Source organism: Corvus kubaryi, unplaced genomic scaffold (assembly GCF_017639235.1).
Source record: "Corvus kubaryi isolate FWS band 111438036 unplaced genomic scaffold, C.kubaryi_AGA036_p1.0 split1-37296, whole genome shotgun sequence".
Lineage (NCBI taxonomy): Eukaryota > Metazoa > Chordata > Aves > Passeriformes > Corvidae > Corvus > Corvus kubaryi.
The window spans coordinates 1,553,907-1,569,009 of NW_024582075.1; the positions used below are offsets into that span (position 1 = coordinate 1,553,907).

Sequence of the window (15,103 nt, forward strand, 5' to 3'; positions counted from 1 at the left end):
CAGAGATCCAACGATGCACTCCCAAAATCATAGAATCAGAGAACTGGTCAGGTTGAAAGGGAGCACAGTGGGTCATGTGGGTAGTCCTAGAGCACACGGCACAGGACTGTGTCCAGATGGTTCTTGAGTGTCTCCAAGGAGGGAGACTCTACAATCTCTCTGGGCAATCTGTTCCAGTGCTCAGTCACTCACACAGTAAAGAACTTCTTCCTTGTAATTAGGTGGAATTTCCTGTGCATCAATTTCTGCCTGTTGCCTCTTGTCCTATTGCTGGGCACCACTCAGCAGAGCCTGGATCCATCCTCTTGACACCCTTCCATCACATACTCATAGACAATGACATGGTCCATCTCAGTCATCTTTTCTCTAGGCTGAACATCTCTCTCAGCCTTCCCTCATAAAAGAGATGCTCCAGTCCCTTTCTTGCACTCTGCTGGACCCACTCCGGGAGCTCCACACCTCTCTTATGCTGAGGAGCCCAGAACCGGACAGAGCGCTCCAGATGTGTCCTCACCAGGGCTGAATAGCCGGATCACCTCAGTCGACCTGCTGGCAGTGCTGTTCCGAATGCAGCCCAGGATACCACTGCCCTTTCCCACAATGGCACACTGCTGGCTCAATCCCTTGCACGTTTACTGTTTTGGCTACTTCACCCACACGTGGGACCTTCCTGGGCACACGGCCTGGCCGAAGCCGAAGGCTGGGCGGCCGGGCCCCTCTCAGGCACTGCGGCTCCCGTTGGGCGAGGCTGACCCCGGGGAGGGCACAGGGCTTCCTACCGCCCATCGGGAACGTGCGCCGCGACCCCCCCGCGCTGGCACCCGCCCCACATCCCGCCTGCGGCCGGGCCTGTCCTGGCAGCCCCCGCACCCGGGCAGCGCCGGGACCGCAGCTCAGCAGGGCCCGCGCCGGCCGCCCCGGGCAGGTCACCGCTCCTGCCGGGATGGGTGACGGCTTCTCCAGGATGGGTGACCGCTCCCCGGGATGTGAGACCGCTCATGGGATGGATGAGCGATCCCTGAGATGCTGACCGCTCCCCGGCACTGATGACCGCTCCCCGGAGCCCCCCGCCCCGGCGCGGGAGGAGCCGCCCTTGCCGGCGCAGGCGCCGCAGCGCTCGGCCGGCGCCATGGCCCGCGGGGTGCTGCTCGGCGTCGTGGCCTGCCTGTGCTTCCTGGCCCCGGCGGCCGAGGCCTTCAAGAGGAGGGGACCCAGCGTGACAGCCAAGGTGACTCTTGCCCGCCGGGAAGGCTCGGGCCGGGCCGGGCGGGGCCCGCGGCGGGGGTGTCCCGCAGCCGTGCAGGGGGAGCCGGCCGCCCTCTGCCCTGTCCCGCTTCCACAGCCGGCCCCGCGCCGCAACCCGGGCACAGACGGCTTGGGGCGGGCTTGGGCAAACGCCAGAAATTCACCGTTTTACTAGATTTTTTTGTTGGTTGGTTTGTTACTTGGTGTTTAACCCCTTTGGGTATGCCGCCTTTCTGTAGGCGCTGGCATACCGTAGAGTTCGGGCCAGCAAAGCCTGCCTCTGGCTTGCAGAAGTGGAAACTTTTACATTCCTCACCCCACTAGCGCTGCTGCGGCCTCTCCTGCTGCCAGAGCAGTTTGGGGCTGCTGGTGCTGCCAGCCTCCCCCGAGCAGGGGGGGTTTGACTGCGCTGGCGCTCGTCTGTGCCATAGGGTTTATTCACTCTCCCCTGCCCTCTTTGCTGAAACTCCTGGAGAGGATGCAGCAGAGGGCTACGAGGTTGATCAAGGGAATGGAGCATCTCTCTTGCCAGGAAAGGCCGGGGGAGCTGGGCCTGTTCAGCCTGGGGAAGGGACTGAGAAAGTACCTTATCAATGTCTATGAGTAGCTGAAGGGAGGGTGCCCAGAGGATGGACCGGCCCCTGCTCGGTGGTGCCAAGCTGATGCACAGAAATTCTGCCTGAATATGAGGAAGAACTTCTTTACTATGCAAGTGACTGAGCACTGGAACAGGTTGCCCAGAGAGGTTGTGGAGTGACCCTCACAGGAGATATTCAGGAACCACCTGGACACAATTCTGTGCCATGTACTCTGGGATGGCCCTGTTTGAGCAGGGAGGTTGGCCCAGATGACTCGCTGTGTCCTTTCCACTCTGGCCCATTCTGTCTTTGTGTGAAGCTCTTGGTACTGAGAGCAGTCCCTTTGCTGCTCCTTGTTTCCCACTGCCTTGTGCCCGGAGGAGCGGTGCGTGCGGTGCCTGCGAGGTTCTGCCAGCAGAGCTGCGGGCCAGGATCCCCTGGGGCTCAGTGCTGCAGGGCCCCTGGGCAGGCATGATAAATGGGCTGTGTGCCTGTGGCACACATGGCCACTGCAGATGGCACTGCCCAAGAGATGGACTTGTGGGCTGTGGTGCCTGCTGATGGGACGGGGATGCACCTCGTGACTGCAGCATGCCAGCATCTCTTTCCAAAAAGTGTTTGTTTGGTGCAGGAGGTGGGATGTTTAGTGCAACTTTGGATAAAGCAGGAATTCCATGTTTCAGCCCCCAAGTGTCTTTCCACCTGCAGTCACGAGAGAGTGTGTCCATGCTGGGAAAGACACTTACACTCATGAAAGTGTGACAGGGAAGGGCAGGGGCAGAACTGCTTCCTCTTCTGCATGGCTTCAGCATCCTAAGCCATGGACTGTGCCTTTTTCTCTGTACTTCATTGCCACTGTTGTCTGCAAATGCTTACAGTTTCATTGCCATGGACTTCTAGACCACAGATTTGATTTTTTTGGGGGGGTAAATTTGACCTCCAAATAATCTTCTAGTAATATATTCCCATTAAATTATGCATAAAGTACTTTCCTTCTTCATTCCTTCTGCCTGGGCTATAATTTTATGCCATTTTCTGATTGTTGTGGCACATAAAGAATTGCAGTGCCAATCTTCCGTGTCCTAGGCAGTGGTAACTATACAAAGCTCATCAGGAGACACCAGTCTCCTCTCTTCCAATTTAAGTAGCTTTCTGTAATTTTTCGTCATATAAAAGGTATAAATAGGTATTCTGTACCTATTGAGCATCTGTTCTGCCCATTTTTCTACATTTTTTTAGGTTGGTTTTATCATTCTGTGATAGAGAAGCCAGAATTGCATGCAGCACTCGGGGTCTGAACTCACAGTACACATGTAATTATGGTGTAATTATGGCCCATCTCTTTTCTGTTTCCATTTTAATTATTTCTAGTATTTGTTTGCCTTCTCTGACCTTCACAAGCCCAAAACCAAACTTTTCACTAAACTGCTCAGGAGGACACCAGATGTATTTTGGCCCCCTTGTTGTGGCTCTACACCATAGTCAGTATTTTTGCATTTATAAGGTTATTAGATTATCTGGTCTCCAAGAATAATGAGATCTTCCTTTCAAAGTCTGCTTTTGTTTCCCTGAATAATTGAATGCTCTTGTCCATTTTTTCAATTAGCTGTACACCATCTTGTGTAAATTATATATGAATATGTTTATGAGAACCAGCCACTCATACTTTCTTTTTTCATTTCAGTCTTGAAATACTTAACTTCAAATTGTAAATATGTTTAGATATTTATAAAAATATTAATAAGACTGAAAATTTATAATACTTATTTTCTTTCAGAGTTTTTAGTGAAGAATTTGGTCAGATGCTTTTTGGGATTCGAAAGTGCTGTATTGACCAGCTCAGTAGTGTCTACATGCTCACTGAATTTCCAGAGAACCTGAGGAAATACACTCACAATGACATGGCTTTTCTATGCAAAAACAGTGTCTAGGGCTACCAGATATTTCCATACTTGATTTTCTGGCCAAAAATATGTGCAGACACATTTTTACAAGTACTGGGTTTGCTGCTTAGGTGAGCAGCAGTGCCACATATGAAGCCTTGTGGCTGGGCTAGGTTTACAGCATATGATGAACTTGTCTCCATGTGCTCTGTCAAAGTGTTTGATGTTCCTGCTCTGTGGGGTGATTGTTTGGTAGCCTTGGTCGTGTTACTTATATATGCCAATGTATTTCAGGCAGTCCTAGTAGAACAACATTTCCAAACAAAATAGACAGACAATAGGTTTAGAAAACATAGGAGGGCAATACCCCTTACCTAGATAACACTGGAGGCACAATTCAGAGAGGTTTGTTTATAAAACTCCTAAAGAGTTAGTGAAAGTGTGTTGTTAATACTTTGGGAGCCACACATCTAAGAAGCATGTTATTCAGTGCCAAGGAAATGAATGAGGTGTATCAAAAGGAATTTTATTTCCTTTATAGCGCTTTTATAGCGTTAGCCAAAAGTTCAACAGTCAAAACCACATGGAAGATCAAGAAACGGTAGAAATGTTTAGTAGGAGAGCGTGAAAGAGGCATTCATGTTGGAGAGACTGTGGTCATTTATTATCATTATTGGACTAATTTCTTAGCATTACAGACAAGTAATACTTGGTTGAGTGCCACAAGGAACAGCAAATACCACATCATAGGAATACACATTGCTGTTTCCTAGAAGTTGTAATAGCCTTTATGTAACTTTTTCAGAACTTCAAAATGCCTCATTTCCTGACAGCTGTTCCTACTTTCAGTAATTATTGGAACATTTTTGCATGTTCAAATATGCATTCATGGATTCTGAAGTATATTAAAATGCCTTATAATTCATTTGCCTTTTTGAAGTTGCTGTTCAGCAACATATACATTGACGTTTTTAGGCAATCAGCTGAATCATCTGGCAAGGTTATTTCTCTGTTGGGTTTGAATTCATGTTTAGGAAGGTGGCTGCTTGCTTGAGCCGTAGGGTTTTCTTCCCACTGTTTGTCAATTCAATGGAATTTAGGCTTTTGTCTGCACATACTGATGCCTGGAACAGTGAAGATTATGAGTGGATAGCAAACTGTCATTTGTAGGGAGTGTCAGTACTATAGTTCTTTGTTATTTTCCCCCACATTGGAATAGCATTGTTGTTCTTCCTTACTTTCATATTTCATCTTCTCCATTCAGCTTTAAAGACTTATATGTCTGGGAAAAATCTTCTTGAACACTATCTTCAAGCTTGAGATACAGCAGTCCCGCTGAGCCATTAAAAGCAATAAGAATCAAAACATAGTCACCAGTTCTCAAACAGTTCTCTGCATAAGCTGATTTTGGTGGCTCTGAAAGGATTTCTCTGAAACAGCACCCTTAGGAATTGCAGGACACTATTAATACAGGCCAGGCAGAAGCAATTTCTTACCACCTTACTCTTTGAAAAGCTTGGCCTTTTGTTGCGCTCACGTCTGTATCACTTTTGTTCCCTTCACAAAAATATTCAGGTGTTCTTTGATGTGAAGATTGGAGACAAAGATGTTGGCAGAATTGTAATTGGATTGTTTGGAAAAGTTGTCCCAAAGACCGTGGAGAACTTCATTGCGTTGGCGACTGGAGAAGTATGTTTGTGGTTTTCTTCCACCATGTACTCAAGTTTGGCTTGGGAAGGCAATGTTTGTTTAATGCTGTTTCAGTTGTGAGCTGTCAATCTTCATTCACTGGAGCCTGTGCAAAAGTGCCATCCCCAAGGCTGTGCACTAGTGTGTGTCTTCTCAGGTCCTCAGTTCACAAGACATAATTACGAGATGTTGGATATGACCACCTCAGTCTGTCCCTGCCTTGCAGATCTAGCATGTGGAGTTAACAGTGGTCAGATACCAGTCAAATAAAGACAATGCCTTTGATCACCTGAATCATACCTTCTTTGTGGCAGTGTAGTCCAGCTGTGTTTACCTGCACCTCAGTTCAGTGTGTTTCTTGACAGTATTACATCTCTTGTTGATATATTCTGTGAAATCTAGCCATTCACAACTTGTGTATTTCCATATGATTATATATAGACCTGGGTGTTATATTCATTTAAAGAATTATTTCATTTTCTTAGAGAGGATATGGATACAAAGGAAGTAAATTTCATCGTGTGATCAAAGACTTCATGATTCAAGGAGGAGACTTTACAGCTGGAGATGGATCAGGAGGTAATATACTTAGTATATTCCAGGTTCTCTTTTCTTTGTTCAAATGTCTGCTGAAAGTATTGGCAAAACAGCATATTCCTTCATTGTTTCTGCTCACATAAATGAGAAAAACCCCAAACCAGCCCACATTTGTTTCAGAGCATCTAGTACTTTTCCAAGCATCTTGTATCCTAAGGTGCAGCTGTTTGGATTATCTGATTTATAAGTATGTGTAGCTCTTCCTTTGTCCTCAATTTTTGCAGATAGCTCTTTTCTGTCTGACTTGTCCCCATTCAAGAAGCATGGCTTTGCGTGCTGGGCTGGAGCTACGTGACCAGCTGAGCTGCTCCTACAACTTACCGTCTCCAAAAGATGGATGTCTCCACCCTTCCCCTGCTCTGGCTTTGTGACAGCGCTCCTTCCCTGAGGCACTCACTGATTGCATGAATAGGTGAACCTATTCAAGTCATCCAGCAGAAGTCTAATGCGTGATGAAACAGTGAAAGCGCGTAGAGGGAAGGCAGGTAGGGAAGGAGGAGGCTGTCCTCCCTGCCCTCAGCTCAGGCTGTTCCCAGGAACCTCTGAAATGTGCTGTGAGAGGGAATTTCATAGCAGAGAGAGAGAAAGAAATTAGAAGATGAGGGTCATGCCCTCTCCCCTTTTTTCTCTTACTAAAACTGAAACCATAAACTTGCTGGTGCTGGGAGTCCTGGCTGTGTGTATCACTCCTCACTCCTGAGCCTCCGGAAGAACAGTTCAGTCCACTCAGGAGGGCATTGCCAGCGCAGCATCTCTTGCACTGCCCTCATTCTGGCTGCAGATTTCTTCCCTTCCTTTACATGCACGTTCTTCACATGCTAGGATTTGAACTGTCTGCCTGAAATGTTAGTGATTTCCCTGCTGGGAGAGAATGGAAAACACAAATTCCTTTTCCTAGCAGTGAACAGTGGGGAAGACCGTAATACCAAAGACATAGTTTTAGCATTAAGGGTAGGCAGCATTTACTTGCTTGCCGATGTTGTTTATCGGGATAGCATCTGGTGGTGTTGTGAGCAGTGTCCCCATTGTGCTAGGCACTGCTCAAGTAAAGAGTGAGACAGACAGCCTTCTCTTTTCAGAGTGATGGTAGTATAAACATGACTGACGTGTTTTCTCTCTGAACAGTTCTAGAAACATCTTAAGCTTTATGTCGTGGTTGTACAAATCCACACCAAGTATTTTAGGCTAACTTCCATTTGGTCTTTATATGTTTGTAAACCTGCCTAAAGCAATTTCTTAGTATAAGGGAAAGGTTTAAATACTGAAATTGTCACAAAACATGAGAGCCTTATTGCTAATTGCCATAAATATGTACTTTTTTTAAGCCGAACAGGATGAAGTATACTATTGTTCAGTGGTGTCTGTAAACCGGACCTTTGAAGGTATTCAGCTTGCTTAAATTCAAAGGATAAAGCATCATCAGCTTTAACTATTCTGTCCTTATGTGTGGTGGTTTAGCTTACCTTTACACACAAAATGATTTTAGTTATGGAGTTGCTGATGATTGAACAGTGATGCTGCTGTGTTTACTCAAACAATGAACCTTCAAGTCCTGAATTCATACTTTGTTTTTCCCATTTTTGAAAAAGGGCTTTTGTTTAGTATTTTTTTAATGTTTGCTTTCTTATTTTTTTGTAATAGGAAGAAGCATCTATGGAGAAAAGTTTCCTGATGAGAACTTCAAGCTCAAACACTATGGAATTGGATGGGTTAGCATGGCTAATTCTGGCCCAGACACCAATGGGTCCCAATTCTTCATCAGTGTGACAAAGCCTTCCTGGTTAGATGGAAAACATGTAGTATTTGGCAAAGTCCTTGATGGAATGGTAAGTGTAAAGTAGTGGTTGATGTGGACAAATTGTGACACATTATATCCTGTTACCATGGTTCAGAAACAGTTGAGTATTCATCTAATACGTACATGGTAGAAAATGATTGTGAAGAGCTCCAGCTGGATGATTTAGAACTGAAATAGCAAAAATGGAAACCCGTATCATGCTTTTGGCTTTCACAGCCCTTATTTCAGACTGCTAACCACTGAAAACAACACTGACACCTTTGCAGATTACAGATGGAGAAAGTTCAGCTCCTCCTGTCAGTAACACTGTTACCCATGAAATAATTCTGTTTCTACAGGCTAAAATCAAATATTGTAGCACATGCTAGTTATGGATAACACTTTCACTGTTACGGTCTTCAGAAGCATGTGAATGATACTGATGGAAGGCCAAATAGAATTTTAAGTTAAAAAATTGTATTTTCAAGAGATTATACTTTTATTAGTCTGGTTTTCCAGATTATTCCTTTTTAATCTATGTCTTGAAATTAATGGGGAAAACACAAGCTGCTGGATGGACCAGTTCTTTGAGGAGTTTGAAAATCTAATCAGAACTCTTGCCCCTCACTCCCACATTCATACTGAATTCCGTGTTCACGATCTACAGTAGTAGCTGGAAATTTTTGAGAAGGTATTTAGATTTAAGTTTCAGTTTAGTCAGATTAATGGACAAATATCCAAACCCACATTGTCAATAGAACTAACTGAATGTAATTAAAAAATACTGATGGCATGGTACCACGCTGAAAATGTGTATGTGTGTGTTACATGCTAAAGGTAAAAGCAGAACCAGATTTCTGGAAGCACAGTTATGCTGTACAATTAGAAGAATAATAGTGCTTGTCTTTTCTGATCTCTGGACTCACCTTCTGCACACAGGCCACAGATAGAATCCGGTTCGTGCCAGCTTAATCACCTGAATGTACATTTTCAGTTGCCCCTTCAAAATGTTTTTGTTGGCTGAAAGATTTTCTAGGAGGACAGGCAGCCTTTCTTGTGCTTCTGTCAACTGTGTGTGAGTTACAGAATGGTGTAACTGCTAATGTGGAAAAAAAAGGATGTGGGAAGTCAACAGGGTAAAGGTCTTTGTTCACAAGCTGTTTAATAAGCAGTGACATTAGGCGTACTTCGTTGTTTCCGTGGCACCAGACTTCAGTCACTGGAGTTTCTTTGGCTAAACGGAACCTTTCTGTTTGTTTGTTTTTTTGTTTAACAGTCTGTGGTGCACTCGATAGAACTCCAGCCAACAGATGAACATGACCGGCCCCTTCAAGACTGTGTGATTGTGAACAGTGGCAAAATAGCTGTAAAGGAACCATTTGTAGTTGAAGTTGGTGACTGGTGAGACCAACAGTCAGAATGAAAAGTAAATCTTAAATAACTTTCCTTTAATGCCTGTTTTTGACTGATCTCAATTATACATTGAGTTTTCTCCTCAAAACATATGAGGCTACATTTAGGCAATACTTACCATTTGCCAAATACATAAAAGATACGACCATTTCTATAACAACATGTTGGAGCTGCCACTGCTTGAAATTCAAGACATATCCCACTAAATTCTAGATCTTGCAGAAAAAGTCTTTAATGAAAAATTACAGCAGTAATTCTATTTTTTCAAGATTTAAAATACAGTAATTTTATTCTGTTTGGAAATTTTAGCAATGTTTGTTTTTGTCTTTTCAGCTGAAAATATTTACTATAACAGTACCAGCATTTTTAAAAACTAATAAAAAAACTAAAAAAAAACTTAAAAAAAAAAAAGAGTAAAATACAGAAGTGTTTTGAATAAATAAACTTTGATTTCAAATAAATACTTGAGAGCATTTTTTACTCCACCCCCACAAGGTCTTTCTTCTCACCTCAGCTGATTCCACATAATATGCAGGGGGTTTTGCTTTATAGGAGGTAAGTAAGGTTAGAGCAGAGATGGTAAATTTTCCTAATCTTAACCTGTCAGATGAAGTCCCTGCTGTCTTTCAGAGAACCACAGTATTCAGATACCATCCTGTGATCAAGGACATGCAGCTTTTCTGTCTATTATTAAGATAATCACTTAGAAACTGATTAAAACGGAAGAATTCTTCTTTTAAGCACAGTGAATTTTGTAACACCTAACTGATATTATTTATTGTAAAGCTCAAATGCTTTTTCTTTTAAGTTTTGCTGTAAGTTTGAGAACTTTAGGTTCATTATTTTTGTGATGCTTCATAAATAACTCTTAAGCTGACAATGAGTAGCTTTCAGAGAAGGTCAGTGTAGGGTAACACTTAAGAGACACCCGTGTTAAGTTTTTACAGTACTCCCCAGGACAGAGATGTGGATTTTTTCCTGTTGACAGTGTTTTAGGACTCAATATGGAAGAGGCAATGCCAAGATCTGATGAAGGACTCATCCACCTGTACAACAGGCAGCACACCACTCCTCCCTTTAGTGACTTGTTTCCTGAAGGGTGTCCTGGAGCTCATGAGAGGTATCTAGAGCTGAAGTGATTCAGGGTAGGAGAGGCTACTACAGCACAGAGCTTGTAGGAACCTACTGGCATTCTACTTAAAAGGAAACAGGAAAAAGCTGTGGGCAGGGATTTATCCCAGGTTCTCCTGACATGTGATTTGCAGTTACAGGGTGCTTCTGCTGGTTCTTCATCCATAGCTCTGGGGCCTCTCCTGAGGGTAAATACTGACATTTCTTTTCAGAGACCTGTGAAAGGATTACTGTCCTCTTTAAACAGAACTTGAGGAGAACTTGGCAAGGGCCTCTAAATTTGCCTAGTGCTAGGCAATCAAGATTTTAATTTTACCTCTGATCACTTCTTTTTCTACTGGCACTTTAAAGTAAAATTCTCTGAAAAGCAGCACTGGGAAGGCAGGGTTAGCAAGCAGGAGTGAGAATGCTTCAGACTGCCTTGCCCAACCAGCCTTCTGCCAGTAGCTGAAAGCTTTCCTGGAGGCTGAGCCTGCAGACCTCATAAAGTTATGCTACCTGAACAAGTGTTGCAGTCACAGGCCTACCTTTTGTCCAAGTCCCAGCTTTCCGTTCCCCAAATGGCTTCCAAACATATTTAGTAGCTAGAGCAGGCCACCCATGTGTCTCCAGGATCAGACTGCTGTTTGTGCCCAGCTTTGCCATTCCCGCTTCTGTGCAAAAACTCCCTTCTGTTGATGAGCCCAGTGACTTACTAGCTATTCAATTACCCTGATTTTTTTCACCAAGACATACACTTCTGTAAGCCTACTGTGTTCAGCTGAGCTAAGAGCTTTAAATGAGCAGACACACAGGCATTTTCTCACACTTCATGGGGAGACATCTATGAGACCCATCTCAGATGACAGAATCTCAGAAAAATTTCAATAGAAAAGCACAAAAAACCCACTGAAGTGGTACATTCATGTCCTAGTAATTTATTTTGTAATGTCCAGTAGCACACATACAAATTTCCAGTTAAATCTGAACATACATATATATGTATCAGTTTTAGTTTGATCATAATAATAGTCTTGCTTTAGTTTACCACAGAGTTGTATGTTTTGTGACTTACAAAACGTTAATATATGGAATACAGTCAGCAAGTTGATGTGGAGAGTAAACAAACACACAAGTTAGATGTTAAAACTGAATGGACATGTATAAAAGCCACATAAAAGCTCCTGGTAAGTAAAATAATTTCAACTGAAATCTAGAAAATTTCCTCAGAGAGTGCTATGTGTTTCAGAATGTGAAAGCATGCTTTCCAATTCCGCACACACTCTCTTCAGCACTTTTAATCCATTCAGTGCCAGCAGTGGGTAATGTGCTGGGAAAAATCCTGGTGCAAAAAGGTTTAGTGTTTGCTTTAATAAAAATTATAGAAATAATTAGTAAAACTTTTCTCTTCAAAGGTTAGCATAATTCAGTGTAAGACTTAGAACATTTAGTGTTAAATAGCTAGAGCATGTCAATATATAGAAGGTATAAATTACTTCAATACTGTTGTTTCCATATCTTTTTTAAAAGCAGCAACTGTAATGACAGTGATTTTAGTTAAGAAGACATAATGCTTGAACTTAATCTGATGTTCTGCCTCTTGCTTCTGAGCATAATTTTCACATCACAGAATTTTATTTCTGTTAGTTCTATTAACCATGACTCAGAGACTTGCTTCAGCTTCTTCTTGCCTTATATCACTTCTACCTGGGCAGTAGATGAGGATAAAATATTCCATGTAGAATGCCATCTATAACTACGTTTGGAAAGTCATCTGAAAAAAAAAAAGAAACAAAAAAAGAAACTTACTTTCTTATCCGTGTCAGAACAATATAAATGTTTTTGTGAAACTTAACTAGGTAAGGCCTCGTTTACTTTGGGTTACTGCATCACTCAACTGTTTTTCCATGTTGGGGATGTGCTATTAGTAATGCTGTTTCAGCACTAAAGCCACTTTAGGGTAGCACTGGGCATTGCATGAATGCGCTGCCAGATTTCTAGCTTATTGATTTAAAGGGATGTTCTAATACTTAATGCTGCTAGGCTCCAGCTCTTTATCTGAATCTTTTCTCACAAGGAAGATGGATTACACTGGCAATTCAATTTCTAACAAAATCTCAATATACTTGAAGAAATTTCAAGATTGCTACTGGGAATACTTCAAAGCTGTTTTTTGTATTGTGGCTTACAGCAGTGTTTAGACTGAGAAGACCTGAGGATGCCTGTACAAAGATGATTATTTGAGGCAAGAAATTTTCAGGTTGTCCAGTTGACATAAAATGTCGCATGTTACAAAATGTCATCCTACAGTATTTGAAGGAAAAATTCCCCACAACTTTGTTATCACAGATGCAGAGGAAACTGCCAGTTAATTTTCATGTTCAGTTTGGCTTGAAGGATTACCTGATAGAACACAGTAATAGATCCAGGATGTGCATTGTTGAATTGAAAAGATTTTTGAAATGCACCAACACCTGAGGTTTTAACGAAGGGTTTATTTAAATCACCAGGCATTAAAACTAAGAATTTCTGATCACATCTTACAACCTTAAAATGGTTAGTATGCTAGAAATGGATGCGCTACTAAGAGCTGTTTCTGATACAGAACTTTCCACACTAATCAAACCTTCAGCTATCAGCCTACAGGATATTCACAAAGAGGAGATGCAACTTTTATAAAAATCACTAGTACATGATAAATTAGATCACCGAATGTGAGTGGGAATTAGGGTTTGTCCCTAATTCTTTCACAGAAATAATTTTGGATGTAAAAATACTGAGCAAAAGTAGATTTGGCATCTATAAAAACAATCCTTAGTGTCTTAAATGTGTTATTTCATTGTTATTAATAAAGTGATTTCAGAATATTAAAGATGTTACAAACAGAGATATTTTAGGATGTTTTCATGAACTGTAACCTCCTAACTTGACTATGTAAACAATATATGCATACTTCTACCCAGCTCATAGTAAGTCATAATTATAAATGACTTGCTAATATTTTGAATCCACTAATGCTTCCTCCAATTCTCTAAGTTCATCTGTACCAAATTACCCTGGTAGAATAACCCTGTGCAGTTGTCATTAAAGTTACCAAAAATACCCTTGAAAAGGCAACCTGAAGCTTTCCTTCTAGATTAAATGCTGCAGTTCCAGAAACCACTTTTTATTGTTTCTTTTATAACATACAGTGTATATAGGAAAATAAGGATTGATTTTCGAAATTATACTACCGCATAATATTAGATTTAATGTGAGTCGTTTCTGCTTAAAAAAATCAAGCATATCAATTTCAGTTAAATACAACTGGAGTATATATACATAAGTATAAACACAACAAAGCACAGTTGCAGATCTGTGATATTTGCATGGCTTAAAAGAATCAACACAACAATTTTCAAACAAGTGACACTAAATCTAAGATCCCATTTTTTTTTAGCTTACAAGATACTGTCTCCAATTTGAAGCATATTAGGTTTTTCCTTTATTTTTCTTGAAAACATTAATTTTTTTTTTCTCCCCATACCCTTACACAAAAAGTGATGCACACTTGGGCACTCATACTGTTAGATACATCATGAAAAAGGGAATCTAAAAATCAATGAGGTTTGTAACTGCAGATCTTGTTTCTGGAAAGTTGTCTTGCACCTCAACAGTGCTTGAAGCCCAGTCACTGGAATAATGGCAAGATTATATTTTATAAAGACAAGTAACAGTGCAATGACAGGGTAAAAAATATTCCTTGAGTATTATATTCCAGAATTAGTTATTTATTTTGTTTAAAACTCACACTACTTCCTATTTATTGAAATATGTTAACACAGGCATTCCCGTATCCAGGAAAGACTTGGATTGAAATTCACCTTCTTCAAAGAAAACATACAACAAATAGTTGTTTGTTAATGGACACTTACTTTTGGTCATAGGTTGAACAACCTTGGCTGTTTTTACAAAGGAATCAGAGTCTATCAAAGTAAGAACTGATCTGAGAGGGAAAATTTTAGAAAGCTCATCTACATTTTCTCTGTGCTGCAAACTAAAAACAAAGAAGAAGAATTAAAGGCAATGGTAGTTGTGTAAAAACTTTGTTTCTTTCTAACTAGACTTGAGTCAACTAGTAGAGCCTCTAGACTCAGGACTTGGTTTTCTTCTTCCTTTTTTAAACCACAAGTCACATTCTAATTTGTGTTTTAATTCATTAAGTTAAAGAATGACTTGCAGTGAATTTGAGGTTTTAGGGTTTTCAAATACAAATCATTTTCACCTGCCATGTAAAATTCTAAATACTGTGGGTCAAGGCCAGAAAATGCCTTGAAAAGGCGAAAGTCTGAAATGTCCTTTGTTTCAGATGTCATTAATGAGGCCTACTCAATATTTAAACATCTTACTCATTAGAAGAGGCCTTTATATTAATGCTTTTTTGCTCTGCTTAAAAGAATAGTTACAAAATTAATTTGAAAGTTTCTAATGATTTCACAAAAAGGAAGCTTAGCCTTACTCAGAGCACACATTATGGAAGGGAGGTAAATACCATCACAGAACTGCAAAATCTTGAAGTCTTATGGCAAAATGTTACATGTGGGCTGGAAATACTAAGCACCATCTCAATATTTTTGGGATAACTACATGAAATCTATTTTCTCCCTTCAAAGTGGTATGGAATTACATGATGTTCATAATTTATACTGGGCTCTTGAGGAATCAAATATGCAATTAGGAGGAGCATTAAACAGATTAAGACATGCAATGTGGCTCCCTCTAAATAGTATAGGCAGCATCTGGCCCAACTTTTAAACAGAGGTTACTCTATG

At 41.4% G+C, this 15,103-nt stretch overlaps 2 protein-coding genes across 6 annotated transcripts in view; one reads left to right on the plus strand and one right to left on the minus strand.

Moving 5' to 3' along the window:
* The first annotated feature begins 1,071 nt into the window (after nucleotides 1-1,071).
* PPIC (peptidylprolyl isomerase C) lies at nucleotides 1,072-9,221 on the plus strand. 2 transcript variants are annotated; one of them, XM_042053970.1, is made up of 5 exons: nucleotides 1,072-1,228; nucleotides 5,282-5,395; nucleotides 5,881-5,974; nucleotides 7,634-7,818; nucleotides 9,046-9,221. In XM_042053970.1, exons 1-5 carry the CDS (start codon nucleotides 1,130-1,132, stop codon nucleotides 9,172-9,174), a joined length of 621 nt encoding a protein of 206 aa, XP_041909904.1. In that variant the 5' UTR covers nucleotides 1,072-1,129; the 3' UTR covers nucleotides 9,175-9,221. The 2 variants fall into 2 exon arrangements, with proteins under 2 accessions (XP_041909904.1, XP_041909905.1); XM_042053971.1 differs by lacking the exon at nucleotides 5,282-5,395 and having other exon boundaries at nucleotides 1,090-1,228.
* A 1,989-nt stretch (nucleotides 9,222-11,210) lies between these two features.
* SNX24 (sorting nexin 24) overlaps nucleotides 11,211-15,103 on the minus strand; it is an 89,025-nt gene continuing 85,132 nt past the window's right edge. For 3 of the 4 annotated variants that reach the window (XM_042053972.1, XM_042053975.1, XM_042053973.1), the window contains exon 7: nucleotides 11,211-12,066. In XM_042053972.1, the coding sequence (XP_041909906.1) occupies nucleotides 11,996-12,066 (71 nt within the window). In that variant the 3' untranslated portion in view covers nucleotides 11,211-11,995. Of the gene's footprint in view, nucleotides 12,067-14,206; nucleotides 14,329-15,103 lie in introns of all 4 variants that reach the window. The other variant, XR_006020655.1, reaches the window with a different exon arrangement.